General features: G+C 39.8%; 1 protein-coding gene across 3 annotated transcripts in view; it reads right to left on the reverse strand.

The window, feature by feature from the left end:
• Positions 1-600: 600 nt before the first annotated feature.
• Positions 601-16,803, reverse strand: part of LOC108669574 (arf-GAP with SH3 domain, ANK repeat and PH domain-containing protein 2) — a 35,018-nt gene continuing 18,815 nt past the window's right edge. The window contains exons 4-22 of one of the 3 annotated variants that reach the window (XM_018156952.2): positions 16,410-16,565; positions 16,015-16,113; positions 15,602-15,687; positions 15,088-15,259; positions 14,108-14,207; positions 13,373-13,534; positions 12,026-12,106; positions 11,309-11,482; positions 10,318-10,430; positions 9,672-9,778; positions 9,134-9,278; positions 8,531-8,656; positions 7,831-7,995; positions 7,139-7,252; positions 5,809-6,049; positions 5,185-5,265; positions 4,496-4,987; positions 2,422-2,687; positions 601-1,967 (exon numbers count right to left, since the gene is read on the reverse strand). In XM_018156952.2, the coding sequence (XP_018012441.1) occupies positions 1,758-1,967; positions 2,422-2,687; positions 4,496-4,987; positions 5,185-5,265; positions 5,809-6,049; positions 7,139-7,252; positions 7,831-7,995; positions 8,531-8,656; positions 9,134-9,278; positions 9,672-9,778; positions 10,318-10,430; positions 11,309-11,482; positions 12,026-12,106; positions 13,373-13,534; positions 14,108-14,207; positions 15,088-15,259; positions 15,602-15,687; positions 16,015-16,113; positions 16,410-16,565 (3,090 nt within the window). In that variant the 3' untranslated portion in view covers positions 601-1,757. Of the gene's footprint in view, positions 1,968-2,421; positions 2,688-4,012; positions 4,988-5,184; positions 5,266-5,808; positions 6,050-7,138; positions 7,253-7,830; positions 7,996-8,530; positions 8,657-9,133; positions 9,279-9,671; positions 9,779-10,317; positions 10,431-11,308; positions 11,483-12,025; positions 12,107-13,372; positions 13,535-14,107; positions 14,208-15,087; positions 15,260-15,601; positions 15,688-16,014; positions 16,114-16,409; positions 16,566-16,803 lie in introns of all 3 variants that reach the window. The other 2 variants (XM_018156951.2, XM_018156950.2) reach the window with 2 other exon arrangements.

Genomic DNA, 16,803 nt, shown 5'->3' on the forward strand with positions numbered 1-16,803 from the left:
GACATAAAACACAATCATGTATACAAACGTTAGCGTATTTTATAGTTTGAGAACGAGCGAAGATGTCGAAATAAAGATAACGAATTCAAGGAGAGGATAGTGATAGGGTTCATCAACATTGAGGGCGAAGACCACGTTTGAACTCGTGTCCCTCAATTGAAAAAAAAATAAATAAATAAGACGTGTTAGATACATGGACATTAGAGTGAGTTTAGAATGAATACAGTAATCAGCATGTGGGCGATCACAGAAATACATCAGATGAAATATGCAAATAAATTACTAAATGATTTATAAAAAACATGTTCGCTTTTATATGTAAGGCATATTCTAGATCAAAATATAAATTACTTACAGATTTAACTTAAAATTTCACTGATACTTCAATGCGATATGAATAATAAATTTGAATTCACGAAAAATACGTAAAAAATGAGTTGTAAACTCTAGACTGATGAGCTTGGTATGAGCTCTTGGCACAGCTTTGGTTAAGGTAAAAACTCGTTTGTTTCGGAAAAAGGGGCGGAAGGATATAACCTGGAAGCTAGGCGGAAGTTTCATAAATTACGAGGAAGTAAGATAAATACAAAATAGGGTAAGTTCACAAACACCAAAACGCACAACACTGACGCACAATAAATGGCACAGATGCCTTCACTAAGACACCTTGCAACACTACTTTGTGCTCGCGGCTTGGCTGACTTGGTAGTCAACTCAGGCTAACGAGGATAGTAAACTAAACTATGATATATAAGACAGGAATGTTTTGAGACGCAGAATTCATTGGGTATATTTTTCATGCAGATTAGAAAAAATTCACTCAACAAAAATATTACAGTTAATGAATATAACTCAACGAAAATAAATATTTTTTTGGCGATGCTTGTATACCGGAAGCAGAAATATCAACCAAGACTAAGTTGGTAAACTAGAAGAATTTGTACAGATTACGCAAGAAAAAGCCGAATAAAGAACAATACCCAACGAGCGCCACGAATGTCGTTGGGCTGACACACGACGTGCTGCGAATTGTCTCCTCATATATTGGCAAGCAGACCAGAAACTCTTAATATTTATCATCTAGCATGTGGTAAATTAGCGTGGAGGCCAGCGTAAAGGATTCCCTTGGATCAAAATTTTCCAAATGTCGATACTGACTATAAAGCAATGACAAAAATAATACCACCACTCGAGTAATAGATAGCTAATGCGAATGTAATAGATAGCCAATTCAAGCAGGTGTTTTTCTATTCAATTAAATTCATCATACAGTGACGACATTGAACGCACAGAGAGCTTCAAGCAATAATTTACAAACAGACAAAGTCTCTCTCCATAAGGTCAAAAGGACACATCTTGAATAAACGGTCAATTCACATTTTATTGCCAGAGAAAATGAACTAAAGCCAAACACTCAGGCATTTTATTTTGAAGCAGAAAGAAAATCTAAAGTAATGTGTGAACTGCAAAGGGAAGAGATGAAAAATCTGAGTGCTTTTGGCTTAAGCCTACATCAATTTTGAGGACGGGAAGCCAAATTTAGGAAAAAAATAAAATGATGAGATCAATTTGTTTTATGAAGGTGGGTTATTTAAAGCTTGAATAAATTTGAACCGAAACGAAAATGTCATACATGAACTGTGAAAAACTAACAAACTAGAACTCGACGCATGGCAATTCAAAGGGGGAATGAATCCTCTTCAAAGCTTACGCGCAGAAGCTAGAATTAATTCATCCGAGGCTCGATGTCCATGAGCTCAATCAGAGAGCATGTGCACGAAATTAACAGGGAGTTTCCCTCGTCGATGCGGCTGTCCCTCGATGAAGCCCTCCATCCAGTCACCGTCCTCAGTTTCTTCCTCCACGATAATTATGATCTCGCCTTCCTGGAAGCTCAGCTCGTCCGTCAGGTCAGCGGCGCAGTCGTATAGCGCACGGCACCGGCGACGGCGGGTGCCGCCAGCAACCTGTATGAGGAAGGTGTTACCTCCGACATAAAATTAAAGGTTTCTATTACATCAAATTCATTTGTAAAGTTCCGTTCTTTGCATTAAATGTTTTAAAAGGCGAAATCTGCGCCGTAGAAGAACCCCGACTTGTGCCGCTGTCTGGATTTCTGGCAAGCGTTGCGAATGTGGCTCACTCTCCTGCACCATGTGCGACGGAGCGCGGGCTTCAAATTCTCTTCAAGGATCTATGAACTTCTGTCCTTGCCGATCACTTTTCATTCTCTTACCTCGTTTTCTCTTCCCTACAGAGACCTATCAAGATAATCCTTTCTTCAATTATTTTTAGCCTATTTTCCATTTTTTCCGACAACTCTTCCACGTCTGCTATCTAAGCCGCCCCCTCCCCTGACAAGCGTGAATGAGAGTTCGGAAGTTGCAAAAAAAAAAAAAACAGGAATAAAATTTGACTCACCGGTCTAGGCGGAGGCACGGGTCTCCCGCCCACTAGAGACTCGCTGGCTACCCCAGTGGCGGCCACATCAGACAGCACAGAAGATAAGGAATCACTCGAGCGTCCTCCGTTCAGGGCGTCCGTTGGCAGTCGACCAGAGTGAGGAGGGGTTGAAGGGGCTGAAGAGAGTGGACTGTGGACCCCAGCCCTTTGTGAAGGTACATCACCCCCTCCGCCTTGGCCTCCACTTAAATGGGTGTCAATAGTGCTAGTGCTGATCGCAGTACCTGCATTACAACGAAGTGTCAGCAATCACGAACAAGTGATAATTGGAATTAAACTACAAAATTAAAGTCTTCAGATTTCGAAACAGTAAACACGTGAAATATTCAACAGCCAACAGGCATTTTGCGGTAAAAGCTGAACGTTTTGTCCCAAGACATAATAAATGTTGTTCTGATGATCGTTGTGTTAAAGAAAAATAGATTCTCACTGATAAATTATAGCATTAATTTATAAGGTTACACGATAGATCTCGCGACGGTGTAAATAATTCGATAAAATATCTTAAATGCGTCAAGTAACATACAACAAAAAAGAAAATAAAAACAATTAGAACGCACAGTGGAACGGAGAGCAGCAAAATGTCTTAAAAGCAGCAAGATAAAGGTAATCGGATACATGCGCTGCACAGCAAATGCCTAAGGTTATGAAATTTAATCAAGATAATTTACGGAGTAATATTGGTGACGTTATAGATTTTTATCAGACTATGACATTATGAGTCGTCTAAATCAGAGAGTTATAGTAACTTTAGAGATATTTGAAGCAATTAATAAGAAAAATGAAAATATCAGAGACTCTTTTTCTTGAAGCTGTCATTCAAATTTCAAATGAAGTACTGATTTGAAATTCAGATACTTGAGGAAGGCAGCACTCAAAAATTCCGGTTGACTAAATAAAACTTTAACCATGGATCTCCAATAGGAAAAAAACAGAAATTTGACGAATTAAACATAGCATGCAGATTAAACAGAGCATGCAAAAGATTTGACGAATGTCTTGACATGCATAAATAATAACAAATAGTTTGAAGAGAAGCAATGGATAGGACTACATCTGCAAAATAAAAAGTTGTAAAAAAATATCTGAAAAAAGCTACTAATGACCAATGAAGAACGCATTTCGTGGAAAAAAATAAGGATAGTTAGATATAAGTGATACGTCTACGAGAGAGAAGTGATGACAAAAATATTAGAGAATAGTCAGAGCAAACTGCAGGGGAGAAAAGTAGCCAACGATGCAAGCAAGAAACTAGACTTCGGGTGGCAAATAAAAGAAAAAATAGAGTGCAGGAATCAACGCTGTAAATAGGAGACAAATTTAACAGCAACTTGCAACATAAAGAAAAATTCTATCTATTCAGCTTGAAGTTTCAAAAGCAAGAAAAAATGTAGTACAACTCTAATAGAAATTGAGCTCACACGCCCAAAAGCCAAATGTCGTGCAAACACAACTTGGTTCGCAAATGAAAATAACGTGAGGGACTTCAAAATTATACAAAAAAGAAGCCAAATGGGTAGAATACCAAAGGTCGAGCTGCGTGGCTCACCTGCATAAGGTGAGGCACCTGTACAACCACCGCGCAGCCGCTGTGAAGAGGTCGAGCAACCAGAAGAGGAAGAGGGAGAGGAGGGAGAAGAGGGGGAAGGAGAACGAGATGGAGAAGAAGCTGACATATCACCACCACCCTTTGGATTAGAAGAAGGAGGGAAAGAAGACGGTCCTCCGTAAGGAAACCCACCTAGAGTGGGAGAAGGGAAAGTCGTGAAAGTGAGACCTGCAGAAGATGAAGAAACTGCATCAGGAGGAAGTGACATACAAGCGCCACCAGGCGAGGTGCTAGTGCTGGAGGAGTTAGTGACAGTAAGCTGCTGAGTGTTAGTAACGCCTATAAAGGTAGATACACCGCCTCCACTAACACCCGAGTCTGTATAATAGTAACCTGAACATGTCCGGACAGAGTCAACAATAGCAGTGGCAGCACTGTTGTTACTGCTCTTACTGCCCGTGGGTACAAAGAAAATGCTGTTACTTGAGTCAGAAGACGGGCTTCGCCGGTGGCATCGGTTGTTCTTGAGTTTGTTCGATGCCGCGTGCTGAGCTCCGGCGAAGCCTTTACCGTAGGCTGGCAGTTCTGAGTAACCGCCTGTGGAGTCAGACAAGTTATGCGACCCATACATGTCGGGCGGTTCAGAGCTGACATTGCTTGTACTGTAATGACCCGTACTGTACGTGCTGTAAGTGCCACCTCCGCCACTATCCCTCCTGTCGAAAGAGTCTCTGTCAAGACTCATGTTGCTGTCGCGTCGAGTTGAGGCGTAGTCTGAGGTGGTGCGGTTGTTGTATTGTTTGTTTATGGTGTCGGTGGAGCACGATGTAGAAGCATAGTGACTGGAGGGTTCAGTAACGATCATGCCACTACGAAGAGAGGTCCCAGTAGGAGGAGGGTACGGAGCTGGTCGCTTTTTCAAGCTTCCCATGTTGTTATTGTTGTTACTGCTGCTGTTGTTCAGGAATGATGAACCTGAGGCACAAGATGAAATAGATATAACCGACATTGGATTTTTGTAACATTAAATCAACAAATTTATTTTCACAAACATATTTTTAGAGGATACGTAGAAATAATTGGAGAGTTGAACGGTCGGTTAGCAGGAAAAAGTGTAAATAGCAACATTTATATAAAAAAAATATACATGAAGAGGATGCATTGAAACTAACTTGGCTTAGCAGCAATGGGGGGCGGAGGAGGGGGAGGCTGGCAGTCCGGAGGGCGAGGATGGCGCGAGTAATCCCGATATCCTGTAATTAGTTTGATTTTAACATAGACACTCATAAAATACGAATATTAAATGAAGTAACTCATAATTAGATGTATGTACAATTGTTGTGCTTGCCGAAGAATGGAAACAAGAAGAAAAAGTTCACTACTTGCCAATCCGAAGCTATGAAAAACTTATGACAAACTTTGCAGGAGCTGCTTATTGAATATATATATTGGAATAATTCTACGTAACCCAAGTTTAGGAATTCATTATTTACTTCAGATCGTGAGTCTCGATGTCGTTTTTGGCAGAAAAGTATTTCACATAAAATGTTTTATTTCAAGCAGGCGAACGGTCCTATTCTAAGCCAAGGTGACGTGATGGATTTCATTTATGTTCTGATTCTACTTCCATGCCTCAATATTGTGGGAGAACTAGAGCACATAATAAACTATGCTGCTCAGTTTGTTACAAATTGAAAGATTGAAGTAAGCTCTTTGACATTTGCTAATAACCAAATACAGATCTACAACTATTTGAAGATAACAGAAATATCTCCTTGTATATTCACAAAGCGAACCTGATTTGACACTGCCTCCTGCAATGATGGTGTTGCGGTGATGTTGGTGATGGTGGTTGCTATTGCTACTGCTCGTGCTGCCATGATGGCGATGACGATGAATTGAATGAGGTGACTCAGGAGCGTTATAGTGATGGTTATGATGGTGATGTTGGTGGTGGTGATGAGACGAGTGGTCGCCAGGAGGAGGGGGCAGGCTGGTGGGACGTAAACGCTTCTCGGGCGTCAGCAGCTCTCCGTTCTGAGGAATAATATAAGCGGATTTTAGAAGACAATGTTCCGAAAACTGGTACACCCTGGCGGTTATTTTAAGCTGCAAGGCTTGCAACTTATAGCTAGAAGAAACTAGTGGGATCAAAAAACGTGATTAGCACACGGGACGTGATGAATCTTTCATGACTTCAGAGCAAGAAATGACACAAATTTAAAATATTCATTACGAACGAGTTGCACTGAATAAATGCATTACTGGCAAGAAACGAAGAGTATGAAACTCATTATATTGAGCAGGATACGAGCTGCACTCGAATGCGAAAAATAAATCTACTCGAAATTCTAATGAGTGTATATGAGACCAAATAAAAACCATGCAGAGCTGAGCAAATCGAGATGCTGAAGCTTTAAAGCTGAGCAAATCGAGATGCTGAAGCTTTAAAGCTGAGCAAATCGAGATGCTGAAGCTTTAAAGCTGAGCAAATCGAGATGCTGAAGCTCTATGTGATATTAAAGAACCAGTCGTTTCACCATATGTGCCCGTCGTTTCTAATGCGACTGGCTCGAAACGATACCGAGCTGCCAACGCCGCGTATTTACGTCTCTTGCTATCCTCCGCCGCACGAGCCGCGAACCCAGCAGAAATAGCCGAATTATTGACGTGCGACTCAGCAAAAGTGTCGACGCAGGTTGCATCCAGCACAAACATCTCCCATTAGAAAATGGGAAAACTCTTAAGCCATCTGATCTCTTACCATCCTTTCTGTCCACTCCAACGGGTTCAAGGCATGAAGGAACGCCAGCGCTCTGAAGAGCCCTCCTGATAACATCGTTCAGAGCCGAGTGTCTTGGATGTCGCTCAGCGCTGTACTTACAAGAAAGGCCATGCAGTCCTCGTGCATCCATCCGCTTTCCGCACCGACAAGTGTGGGGTTCGCGAGATACTAAAGCTTGAAAGCTGAACAAATCGAGATGCTGAAGCTTTAAAGCTGAGCACATCGAGATGCTGAAGCTTTAAAGCTGAGCAAATCGAGATGCTAAAGCTTGAAAGCTGAGCAAATCGAGATGCTAAAGCTTGAAAGCTGAGCAAATGTAGTTGCTAAGAAGAAAAGCTCACCCGCCAGCCGTCGTCATCATCAGACACGTCAGTGAAGTTATCGTCGTCGAGGTTCCACTCAAACTCCACGTTGTCAAAAAGTGATTTCTTCTGCCCACTGGGCGGATGCTCCAACTGACACAATACATTTTTATTAGGTGAATATTAAGTGAAAATACGCGAGGCTTTTCTCGCAGATCACAACATATTCTTCCGGTACGATTGAGAAAACCTCTTTCAATTAGGTAAAATAATTTAACAGCAATTAATTCATTCAACTAACACAAAAGTCTTTACTATACGCTAGCGACCGAAAAACAACCAGCGTCTGTACACCACCACCATCATCACCCTTAGATGCAGACATCATCACCCTAAGATGCAGACATCATCACCACCACCAACACCTTCAGATGCAGACCACCTCATCACCCTCAGGTAAGGACTGATCATAACCACCACCATCATCATCACCATCTAGTGCAGACTCCATCATCACCACCATCACCAACCTAAGGTGCAGACGAGACCTTATCACTACCACCACGATAATCAGCCCCAGGTGTACACTCTATCAACACTACCACCATTATCACCCTCAGATGCAGACCTTATCCTCATCACCACCACATCATCACCCTCAGATACAGACCTCATCCATATCACCACCCTCAAGTGCAGACCTCATCACCCAAAGCACAGCTGACACCCACCATATGCACGAAGAGCTTAGCGCCGCGTTCCTTAGCGATGTCGAGGGCGGTCTTAGCGTTGGTGTTGGTGAGGCTGGGGTCAGCGTCCACACGCAGCAGCAGACGCAGACACTCGCTGCGTCCATGGATCACGCAGTAGTGCAGTCCAGTGTTGCCTTCGCTTGTCTGGTTATATGGAGAACAGAGTAATGAAACCATACAATTTCATGGTGCTTTATAAAGGTTTAGAAGTGATATAATTCACTTCCGTTTCTTGAATTGTAAGAAAAATTCTAGAATTCAGCAACTATATTTAACAAATCACGAGCAAGTGCAGACAAGCATCCCCTACTTCTATGTAGTGATAAGCATCTAAAACGGATCAAGGCGAGCGCCTATCTTTATAACTGGAATGACCAGTTCCAAAATATGCTTGGACAACTCCAAAAATTTTAAGAAACGTAAAATTAACAAAAAAAATAAAAGAATACTTAATAAAATGCTGTTCAAGATGGCAATAAGCTGGTGTTCACAACTTGAAACAAGATTAGATTAGTTTTTCGTAACAAGTGGCATAGTTGAAGGTTTTGATGACAAACGTAGAGAACCCTCATGCGGACTCTAACACATTTGTGAAATGAAACTGCAGAACAAGTATTGAACTGCAATAGATCAGTGCTCATGCGTTATCAATAGCCACGTAGAGTTACAAGAGACGAACCTGAGCATTAAGAGATCTTGAATTCTGGAGAAGGAAGTCAAAGAGTGGAAGCGAAACGCCGCATTCGATGGCTACGTGGAGGGCTGTCTCTCCCAGAGCGTTGATGCTTGCATTCAGATCTGCTCCCTGTCATTTAAAGGTGGGATCGATTAATTAGAATTTGATTTTAACGTGAATTACAAGATAACCTTTAAAATACCCCTAAAAAATTCTGAACAAAATCAAGAGTACCGCGTAAATGTTTCTCTGATTCTTCACTAACGTGAAAACGATGCCTTTGGCGTGGACTACACGTTTGCGTCAAGTTTTCCAAATAGACGCGTATTGATGTTGGAAATATGGCTAATTTAGTAATTTTGATACCATAAACGCTAATTTTGATGGCAAATGGGTATTAATATTAAACTAATCTCCTATGATAACATATAAACTTATTCATAAACGCAAATTTTTATGGTAAATGTGTACTGATAGGAAACTAAACACCTATGATAATATATAAACTTATTCATAAATGCTAATTTTGATGGCGAATGTGTGCTAATAGGAAACTAATCTCGTATGATATTGTATAAACTAATGATATTAGAAAGCGTATGTTACCTGCATGAAGGCAGTGATGACATCTATGAGGCTGTTGGAGCTGAGACCTTCCTGCAGCAGCTGCTGGGGTGAAACGCCCGGAGCGCAGGGAGCGACGAACGCCTTACGTAAGTATTTCGACTGAATAAATTCCCGCCGCTCTTCCCTGCAATACAAATAAATTACAATTAAAGATTTTAAATAACTAATAGTATTGCATTCACAACTAATTTAGACCTACATGAATCTAGTTGTATTAATAGCGCAGTGAAACTACCGTGACTGTACTGCTGTTTCACGTTAGTCATGAAGTAAGTAGCGCTAAATCAAGCACGCAGTCATACCTTGACACGTACGATGAAGGCCCATACACAAAACACGTAAAATACTATAATCGTTGGCTTGACTAATTAATTATTCATTTCGGTCTCCAAACAAACGCAGTTGACAACGATTCCGAAGTTACATTTAGTGAATGATTAAAATTCAAAACAATCTAGACGAGATACCTAGAAAAGCAAAAATATGGGAACATAGCAGCAGCGAAGTGAGCACACACATGGAGCTTGAGGGTGCAGGTTTGTTGATGTGTTCCGAGGCCTCCATGATGCGGTTAAATAACGTGTTGCCCAAGTGCCGTGCCAACAGCAGCTGAGCTGTGCCAATCTGCACGCAACAACACAATAGCCATGAAACAATATGAACAATTGTCATCAAATTATTCTTTAGTTATTGTCAAACACGGGTTCCATGGTCTCGGAATATCGTTAATTATTGAATGTCTCTGATGGCGACAGAGTTCTTTGCACCTCTATGTGACTATAGCAGGATGTTCAGTACTAGATATACTAGATATTAAGTACTAGAAGCATACAGGGTTTGAGACATGAACGACACTTGAACTAGGAGGTATATGTTGGAGTAAGGAACTGCCGGGCGATCTCAATACAGTAGGTAGCCTATATATATGGCGCAGCTACCATAACGCGATCTCACATTATACTTAGAACATGTGTTTACAAGTAGACGAATTGATTAATAAGAGATGGAAAAATATCAATAGATCGTCTGACATTATCAATTCTCCAAATACGATAAAAAATATTAAATTAAACTATCCAATACAAATCCGAAATATAACATTGGAAAAATCGAATAAATACAGAAGGAAGAATATCACAGCGGCCACGGGCTTCGAGCCTGACCTTGTCGAGCGTGAGGCTCTGTATTCTGGACACATGGACGCCCATGTCTCGGTGTATGCCTGAACATTCTATGCATACAACGATGCCGTAGTTTGTAGACAGCCATGTCACGTCTGAAAAGATATTTACATTAAATTTATGAGCAAAGACTTTTAACGTACTTGTCAAAATGAAACATCAATTAAATAGATTTGTATATATACTTCAACTAGAATTAGTCAGCTTGAAACAAATTAGTATTATTCATAAATATCACATCAAGCTAATAAATAATGCAAGAAATAATTAAATGTCTTTTACATTCCATGCCACTGTTTATATTTATGTTCCGGATATATATTTTCCGGATATATATGTTCCGGATATATATTTTGTCCGGTGACAAAATATATATTTTGTCACCGGACACCGGCCGCAACTATTAAACTTGTCAGAATGATCAGAGCCCTTACGGCCAAACGCCGGGGCGGTAACTATAATGTGAACAGTTCAATTGCACTAGGATTCCGTTCATTAAAACTTCGGTTAACACGGTAATACTTAGTTTCATTTCAGCAAAGCACTTTAAAGGGATACGTTTAAAAAAATAACAGAACAAGCACGATTGACATTACACTACTTGATGGAGCATATAGAGCACAGCCACACAAAAACTAGCGTTGGAGCACAAGATGGCTAACTTAGCAACGGAGCGAGGTGAGTTCAGGTTAGAACCTCATTGTAGGGCTGGCGGGACACGACGACTAGCTGACTCACAGCCGCTCAGACCTGACCTTGCACTACGTCGCTACCGCCCAAGTAAGGTCCGGAAATCGATGTTACTAAGGCGGCCACGCTAGATGTGGCTTTCGGTATGCACACGAGACCAGAAATGAACACGGCTAATAGTGAACGATGTTCATCTTTCACAATTTTATTCTTCATGACTGCATACCTCGAATACCTCTGCATACCTCTGGTTTGAACCTCGAATACGAAAACAGTCACTTACCATTGGTGCCGTTGCAGTCACAACAATGGTTGTTGCCAGGCAGGGCCAACACATAAGATATGATGCGCTGCTGCAGTTCTCTGAACGAGCCTCCTCCTCCCTCATCCCGGCCTCCTTCACTAGCGCCACTCAAACTGCCGCTCCGCTCCTCCAGGAAGGCTTTCTGCAGCGCCCCTGGTAGGTGGCACGACTTATTTAAAACGATTTAGAGTGCCACCTAAGAAGCACAAAATCCTACGGAGCGAACTATATCACCGACAAAGTTAATTCTTACATTTAAATTTGCTAACTGTACTTTACTACTGAACTACATTTAATTTTTTTACATGGTGGATCTCTTGATAATAACGAGTTGATCACACAATGAGTATGTAGAAATTGCTGTATATGAGCGGCAGTGAGAATTTTTATGGATGTCAGTTAACAATTGTACACTCAAGAGATTCTTTCACGACGTATGATAATTAAATGTCGAGAGAAACATGAATTCTGCAAAACTGGATGGCTTGCTACTTCATTTGTGCAGCAGTATTTAAGGTGAAACAAAAGGAACAGCGTTTAAAAGGCTTCCATTCCAAGATAAAAATGTAAGTGATTAAGCAAACACAAGCAATTACTGACAATATATAGCACTATTATATATTTTTCTACACGCCAGAAGACAATGTAAATAACCGTACCAAATATAAAAACCATGACAAGGAACACATGCCTCACCTTCTTTACTGTTGCGCAGCACGGATATCCATAAATTCGTGTCAGCTTCGCTCTCACCCATGAGGTGGTATGTGCGGTTATCTGAAATGATATCATTAAATCAGATAAATCATAAATACTTTTATCGCATATATTAAGTCAAATTAATCACCATATAGATCAACGTTGTATCAGAGCAGTTTATTAAGCAAAAGTTAGCAATTTAATAATAATACTCCTTACAAGTACTTCTCTTTACGTTGGTCAAAACATACTTCTCTGCAGATTTCAATGCGAGGTTAGTGCGCAATTTTTTTTCTAAATTTGTCACGCTGCATAATTTTACAAAGTTATAATATTACCGAGCGTAGGTATAGTGGTATGCCTGCAGTCCGACAAAGGTTAAAGGAGATTAAAACTGGCAAACTTTGCAAGCAGCAAACCATTGGTAACACAATAAACGTGAGAATGGACTTGAGATTTTCAGAGCAGAAATAAACTCGTACGATCCGATATGGAAGCACTTGGGTGGGTCTTTAGGGTGGGATTCTCGACAAGCATTAACACACATGTACAATTCACATATATGTATTAAAATCACTTGGTCGCTTAAAGCACAAATTTACAAGTAATTTAAAAGCAAAAAAATAGCCAAAAAGTTCACCATTTTCCATTCCGAAACGTGTTCTCTTATAAGAAATGCTGAATTTTTTGGCTATTTTCTTTTTAAGACTTCTTTGGCTATTTTCTTAAAAAAATTATTTCTAAATTCTTTGGCTATTTTCTTTGATTTTAAATTCCTGGTTTACAATTCACATGGCATAAGTGGACTCACACCATACGAGATGGAAGCATTTGGGGTCTTCAGGGTGGGGTTCTCGACAAGCATTGATACACATGCACAATTCACAAGACAGACGTGGACTCACACGACACGAGATGGAAGCGCTTGGGGTCTTTAAAGCGAGATTCTCGACAAGCATTAACACACATTTACAATTCACATATATGTATTAAAATCACATGGTTGCTTAAATCGCAAATTTACCAGTAATTGAATAGCAAAGAAAATAGCTAAAAGTTCACGATTTAGTTAGTTCACCATTTTCCATTCCGAAATGTTTTCTCTTATAATAAATGGTGTACTTTTTGGCTTCTTTCTTTTTAAGAATTCTTTGGCTATTTTCTTAAAAATAATTATTTCTAAATTCTTTGGCTATTTTCGTTGCTTTTAAATTGCTGGTTTACAATTCACGTGGCATAAGTGGACTCACACGACACGAGATGGAAGCACTTGGGGTCTTTAAAGTGGGATTCTCGACAAGCATTGATACACATGTACAATTCACATGGCATGAGTGGACTCACACGACACGAGATGGAAGCACTTGGGGTCGTCAGGATGTGGCTTGACTTGACACGTGAGTAGCGGCACGCTGACAGGCGCCGCGGTGGTGTCACTGTGGTATATGAGCAGCACGCTCTCCCGTACCTCGCACAGCCTCTTCTGCCACACGCGTCGTACTTTGCCTGCACAAAACACAACATTCACTGGCAACGTGCACAGAGTGGCATAACACTTCAATATCTAAGTCAGCTTTACAACTGCACAGTAACAGGTTTAATAGTAACAGAAAAATGAGTGATAAATCGTGAAATAAAATTCTAGTTTTAACGCTACACAAACATATATTTGAACTATCACTAAAAATTTATTCTTAATCAAGAGAATGCAGTTGATGTATTGTAATTTGAGTACACCTTGATACAAGGTAAAACAATAATATCAGTTATATTACTTCTTCATAAAAAAAAGAATTATAATCGAATCCGATTTATGAGTCTAATATTTTTATTGCTACAAAATCATAATTAAACTAACTCTAATTACTAATAAATGATTCTTTGGAAAGATGTAGATTCAAATGACGGTCTAGTGATACCAAATGTTTTAGGTAATAAACTTTGCCTTCATCTCCATGGATTCTCAAGCTATCTATTCCCTAACTACAGTATTTATCAGGCGCATGTATAAACAAGAAAATTCTGCCCATCTAATACCAATTAATACCAAAAAGAAAGCGGGTCGAACAAAACGCTCACTGTCGCTTTTTTTGAAGAGGTAGCCCGTCTTGTTGGTGCCGTCCATCTCGTTGCCGCACGGCTGGTGCAAAAGATACCCGCCTGCACCACCTGTCCCTGGCTGCATACGAAAAAAGCACACTTATATTACTAAAACTCATAGCATGAACAATGCCTATGTCAGTGGATTGAATAAAACTACTGCTCAGTTCAAGTGAGTAGAATAAAATTTGCGGGGCGAAGAAATGCCTGCAAAAATACTGCGCATATGTAATGTCGAATACTTGGAATTCAATAGAAGTTCATGTAAATCAAAGGATACATAAGACGAATATAATTGAATAATAAAAGAGCGCCCTTTCAATTAATAAGTTAAAACCTTTCTAGAATAGAACACTCTCATTCAATTTTAAGAAGGTATCGTCAAACAATGAAGAACACCTGAAAACTAAGATGTGTTAAGCAGTTAAAGAACAGCAAACAATGCAATCTTCCAAAGATTATTTATACAACGACAATAGAATAAAAATCACATAGATTAACATTCGAAGAAAGTTGAACACAACACAATCAGCATCATTACAGACATTGAAACATCAAGGGATAGTAAAGATGTGAGTAGTTTCAGAGAGACAGGCAGAGGCACCTGAGCACCGTCACAGCTGACATCTAGACATTTAAACGTCAATAAAACAAAAACAGTAATGACGAAAGTAGTTTAAGAGAACAACTTTTATGCCTGAACCCGAGAGACAGGCAGAGGCACCTGAGCGCCGTCACAGCTGACATCTAGACATTTAAACGTCAATAAAACAAAAACAGTAATGACGAAAGTAATTTAAAAGAACAACTTTTATGCCTGAACCCGAGAGACAGGCAGAGGCACCTGAGTGCCGTCGCAGCTGATACCTAGACATCTAAACGTCAATAAAACAGTAATGACGAAAGTAGTTTAAAAGAACAACACTTATGCCAGGAACTTAAAAGGCAGGCAGAGGCACCTGAGTGCCGTCACAGTTCTCAGACGTGAGGCTGTTCTTGATAAGTGTTCGTGTCTCGACGAGCAGCCGTCGTTCCTCCTCGTGTCGGTGCCGCACCTCCTTCAGACGGTCGCTCAGCTCAGACACGTACGTGCCGAAATGCTCCCACGTCTTCAAACCTTCCTCGAAGTATCTGCACAATTATGCATAAGACTTTTATCTACATTCAAACGTAACGTAAAACACATTAACATAGTTTACGTTGAAATTTTACTTCAAGGCACTTCAAATTTTACATCACAAAACCCTAGTCTTTTAAATGATGAAAAAATTAACTGATATTATACGTATATGTGACACAAATGTGACAGAGTTTTTGACAATTCCCGATGAATACAGCCTTGCATTAAAAAAATTAATTAATTAGTAGGACTGGAATTGTGCACATTATCTTTTGTGTGAGTTTAATGCATAATGACAGGGTAAGAAGTAAAAGTCTTCAAGATATTTTTAATTGTAAGAACAGTGATCTCACTTGCAGTAAGCGTAGTAATATTCGACGAGCTTCTGAAGAAACTCCACGCCTTTTTTCGTCTTAATTTCATTGACTTTGATGAGATACTGTAAAGAGAAATTGAACGCAAGTTATAGACAATAATTTGTATCCTGTAAATCGAAAATACTTTCATTAAAAAATAATAATTATAAAGCAGAAAAATTATTAGGGACAGAAAATAATCAAGTTAAATCAAAAAGAAAACCTAAAAAAATTCAGAAATCATTGAAAGGAAATCAGTACAGATACAATAAAAAATGCAAAGCTAGTGCAATGCAATACAGGAGCTACGTATTGTAAATTATTAAAAAAATTCGATTAAGGCAAATGCGTAAAGGATGAAAAACTGTTCTAGGAACTAAAACAAATTTGAAGAAATTATCAAGTCTGACCTCGCACATGTGTAGCTGAAACAAACGTCGCTCTTTGCTCATGTCTTCAGCGATTTCTGAGGGCCCCACCGCGTTCTTGATTAGTCCCGCCTCTTTAGCCTGGTGCGAGAGGACATATTTAGCGAATCAATCGGGATATTTAATCACATATACAAGGGATACAGAAGTTATTGTATTCAAATTAAAAACGCAACCTCACGCTTAAAATCGTTAAACACGAATAACTAAGAAGAAAAGATGCGCAAGAACTATTAATTAATATACAAATAATGGGACAAAAGCTAAGTTCAAGCTCGATGAGAAAAAAAAACTGATCAACAAAATACTTGTATGTTAAGAATCGAAAATTTGCAGGTCAGCCTCTCGAACAATGTTAATGCTGGGGGTTAAATTACCTGTTGTTTGCGCTCCTTCTCGATCTTTGAGAATTTAGTATCATAGTCTTTAGCAGCTTTGTCAAAAGGCCTTTTAAGGTCGCCCTTCACGCCCTTCAGCTCGCCCTTCAAAGCGCTGTCCAGAGGGTTGAGTAAATAGTTCCGTTGGTTCGTTAGCTGTAAAGAAACAAGCTCAATCAACATACTCAGATGATAATACATGAGAAAGTATTGCTGGAATTGATGCAAAGCATCGAAGACAAATGTGAATTTGCTACTGAGGGGGCGTTTGTTATGCACTCGTCGGAATCCAAGTGATTCGCGGACGAACTTTATTATTGACACGTTCACTGTCCACACTGTAAATGTATGACTAAAAACACACAATGGCATGAGTTTTCATTAATGAATTTAT

The sequence above is a fragment of the Hyalella azteca genome, unplaced genomic scaffold (genome assembly GCF_000764305.2).
Source record: "Hyalella azteca isolate HAZT.00-mixed unplaced genomic scaffold, Hazt_2.0.2 contig3643, whole genome shotgun sequence".
NCBI lineage: Eukaryota > Metazoa > Arthropoda > Malacostraca > Amphipoda > Hyalellidae > Hyalella > Hyalella azteca.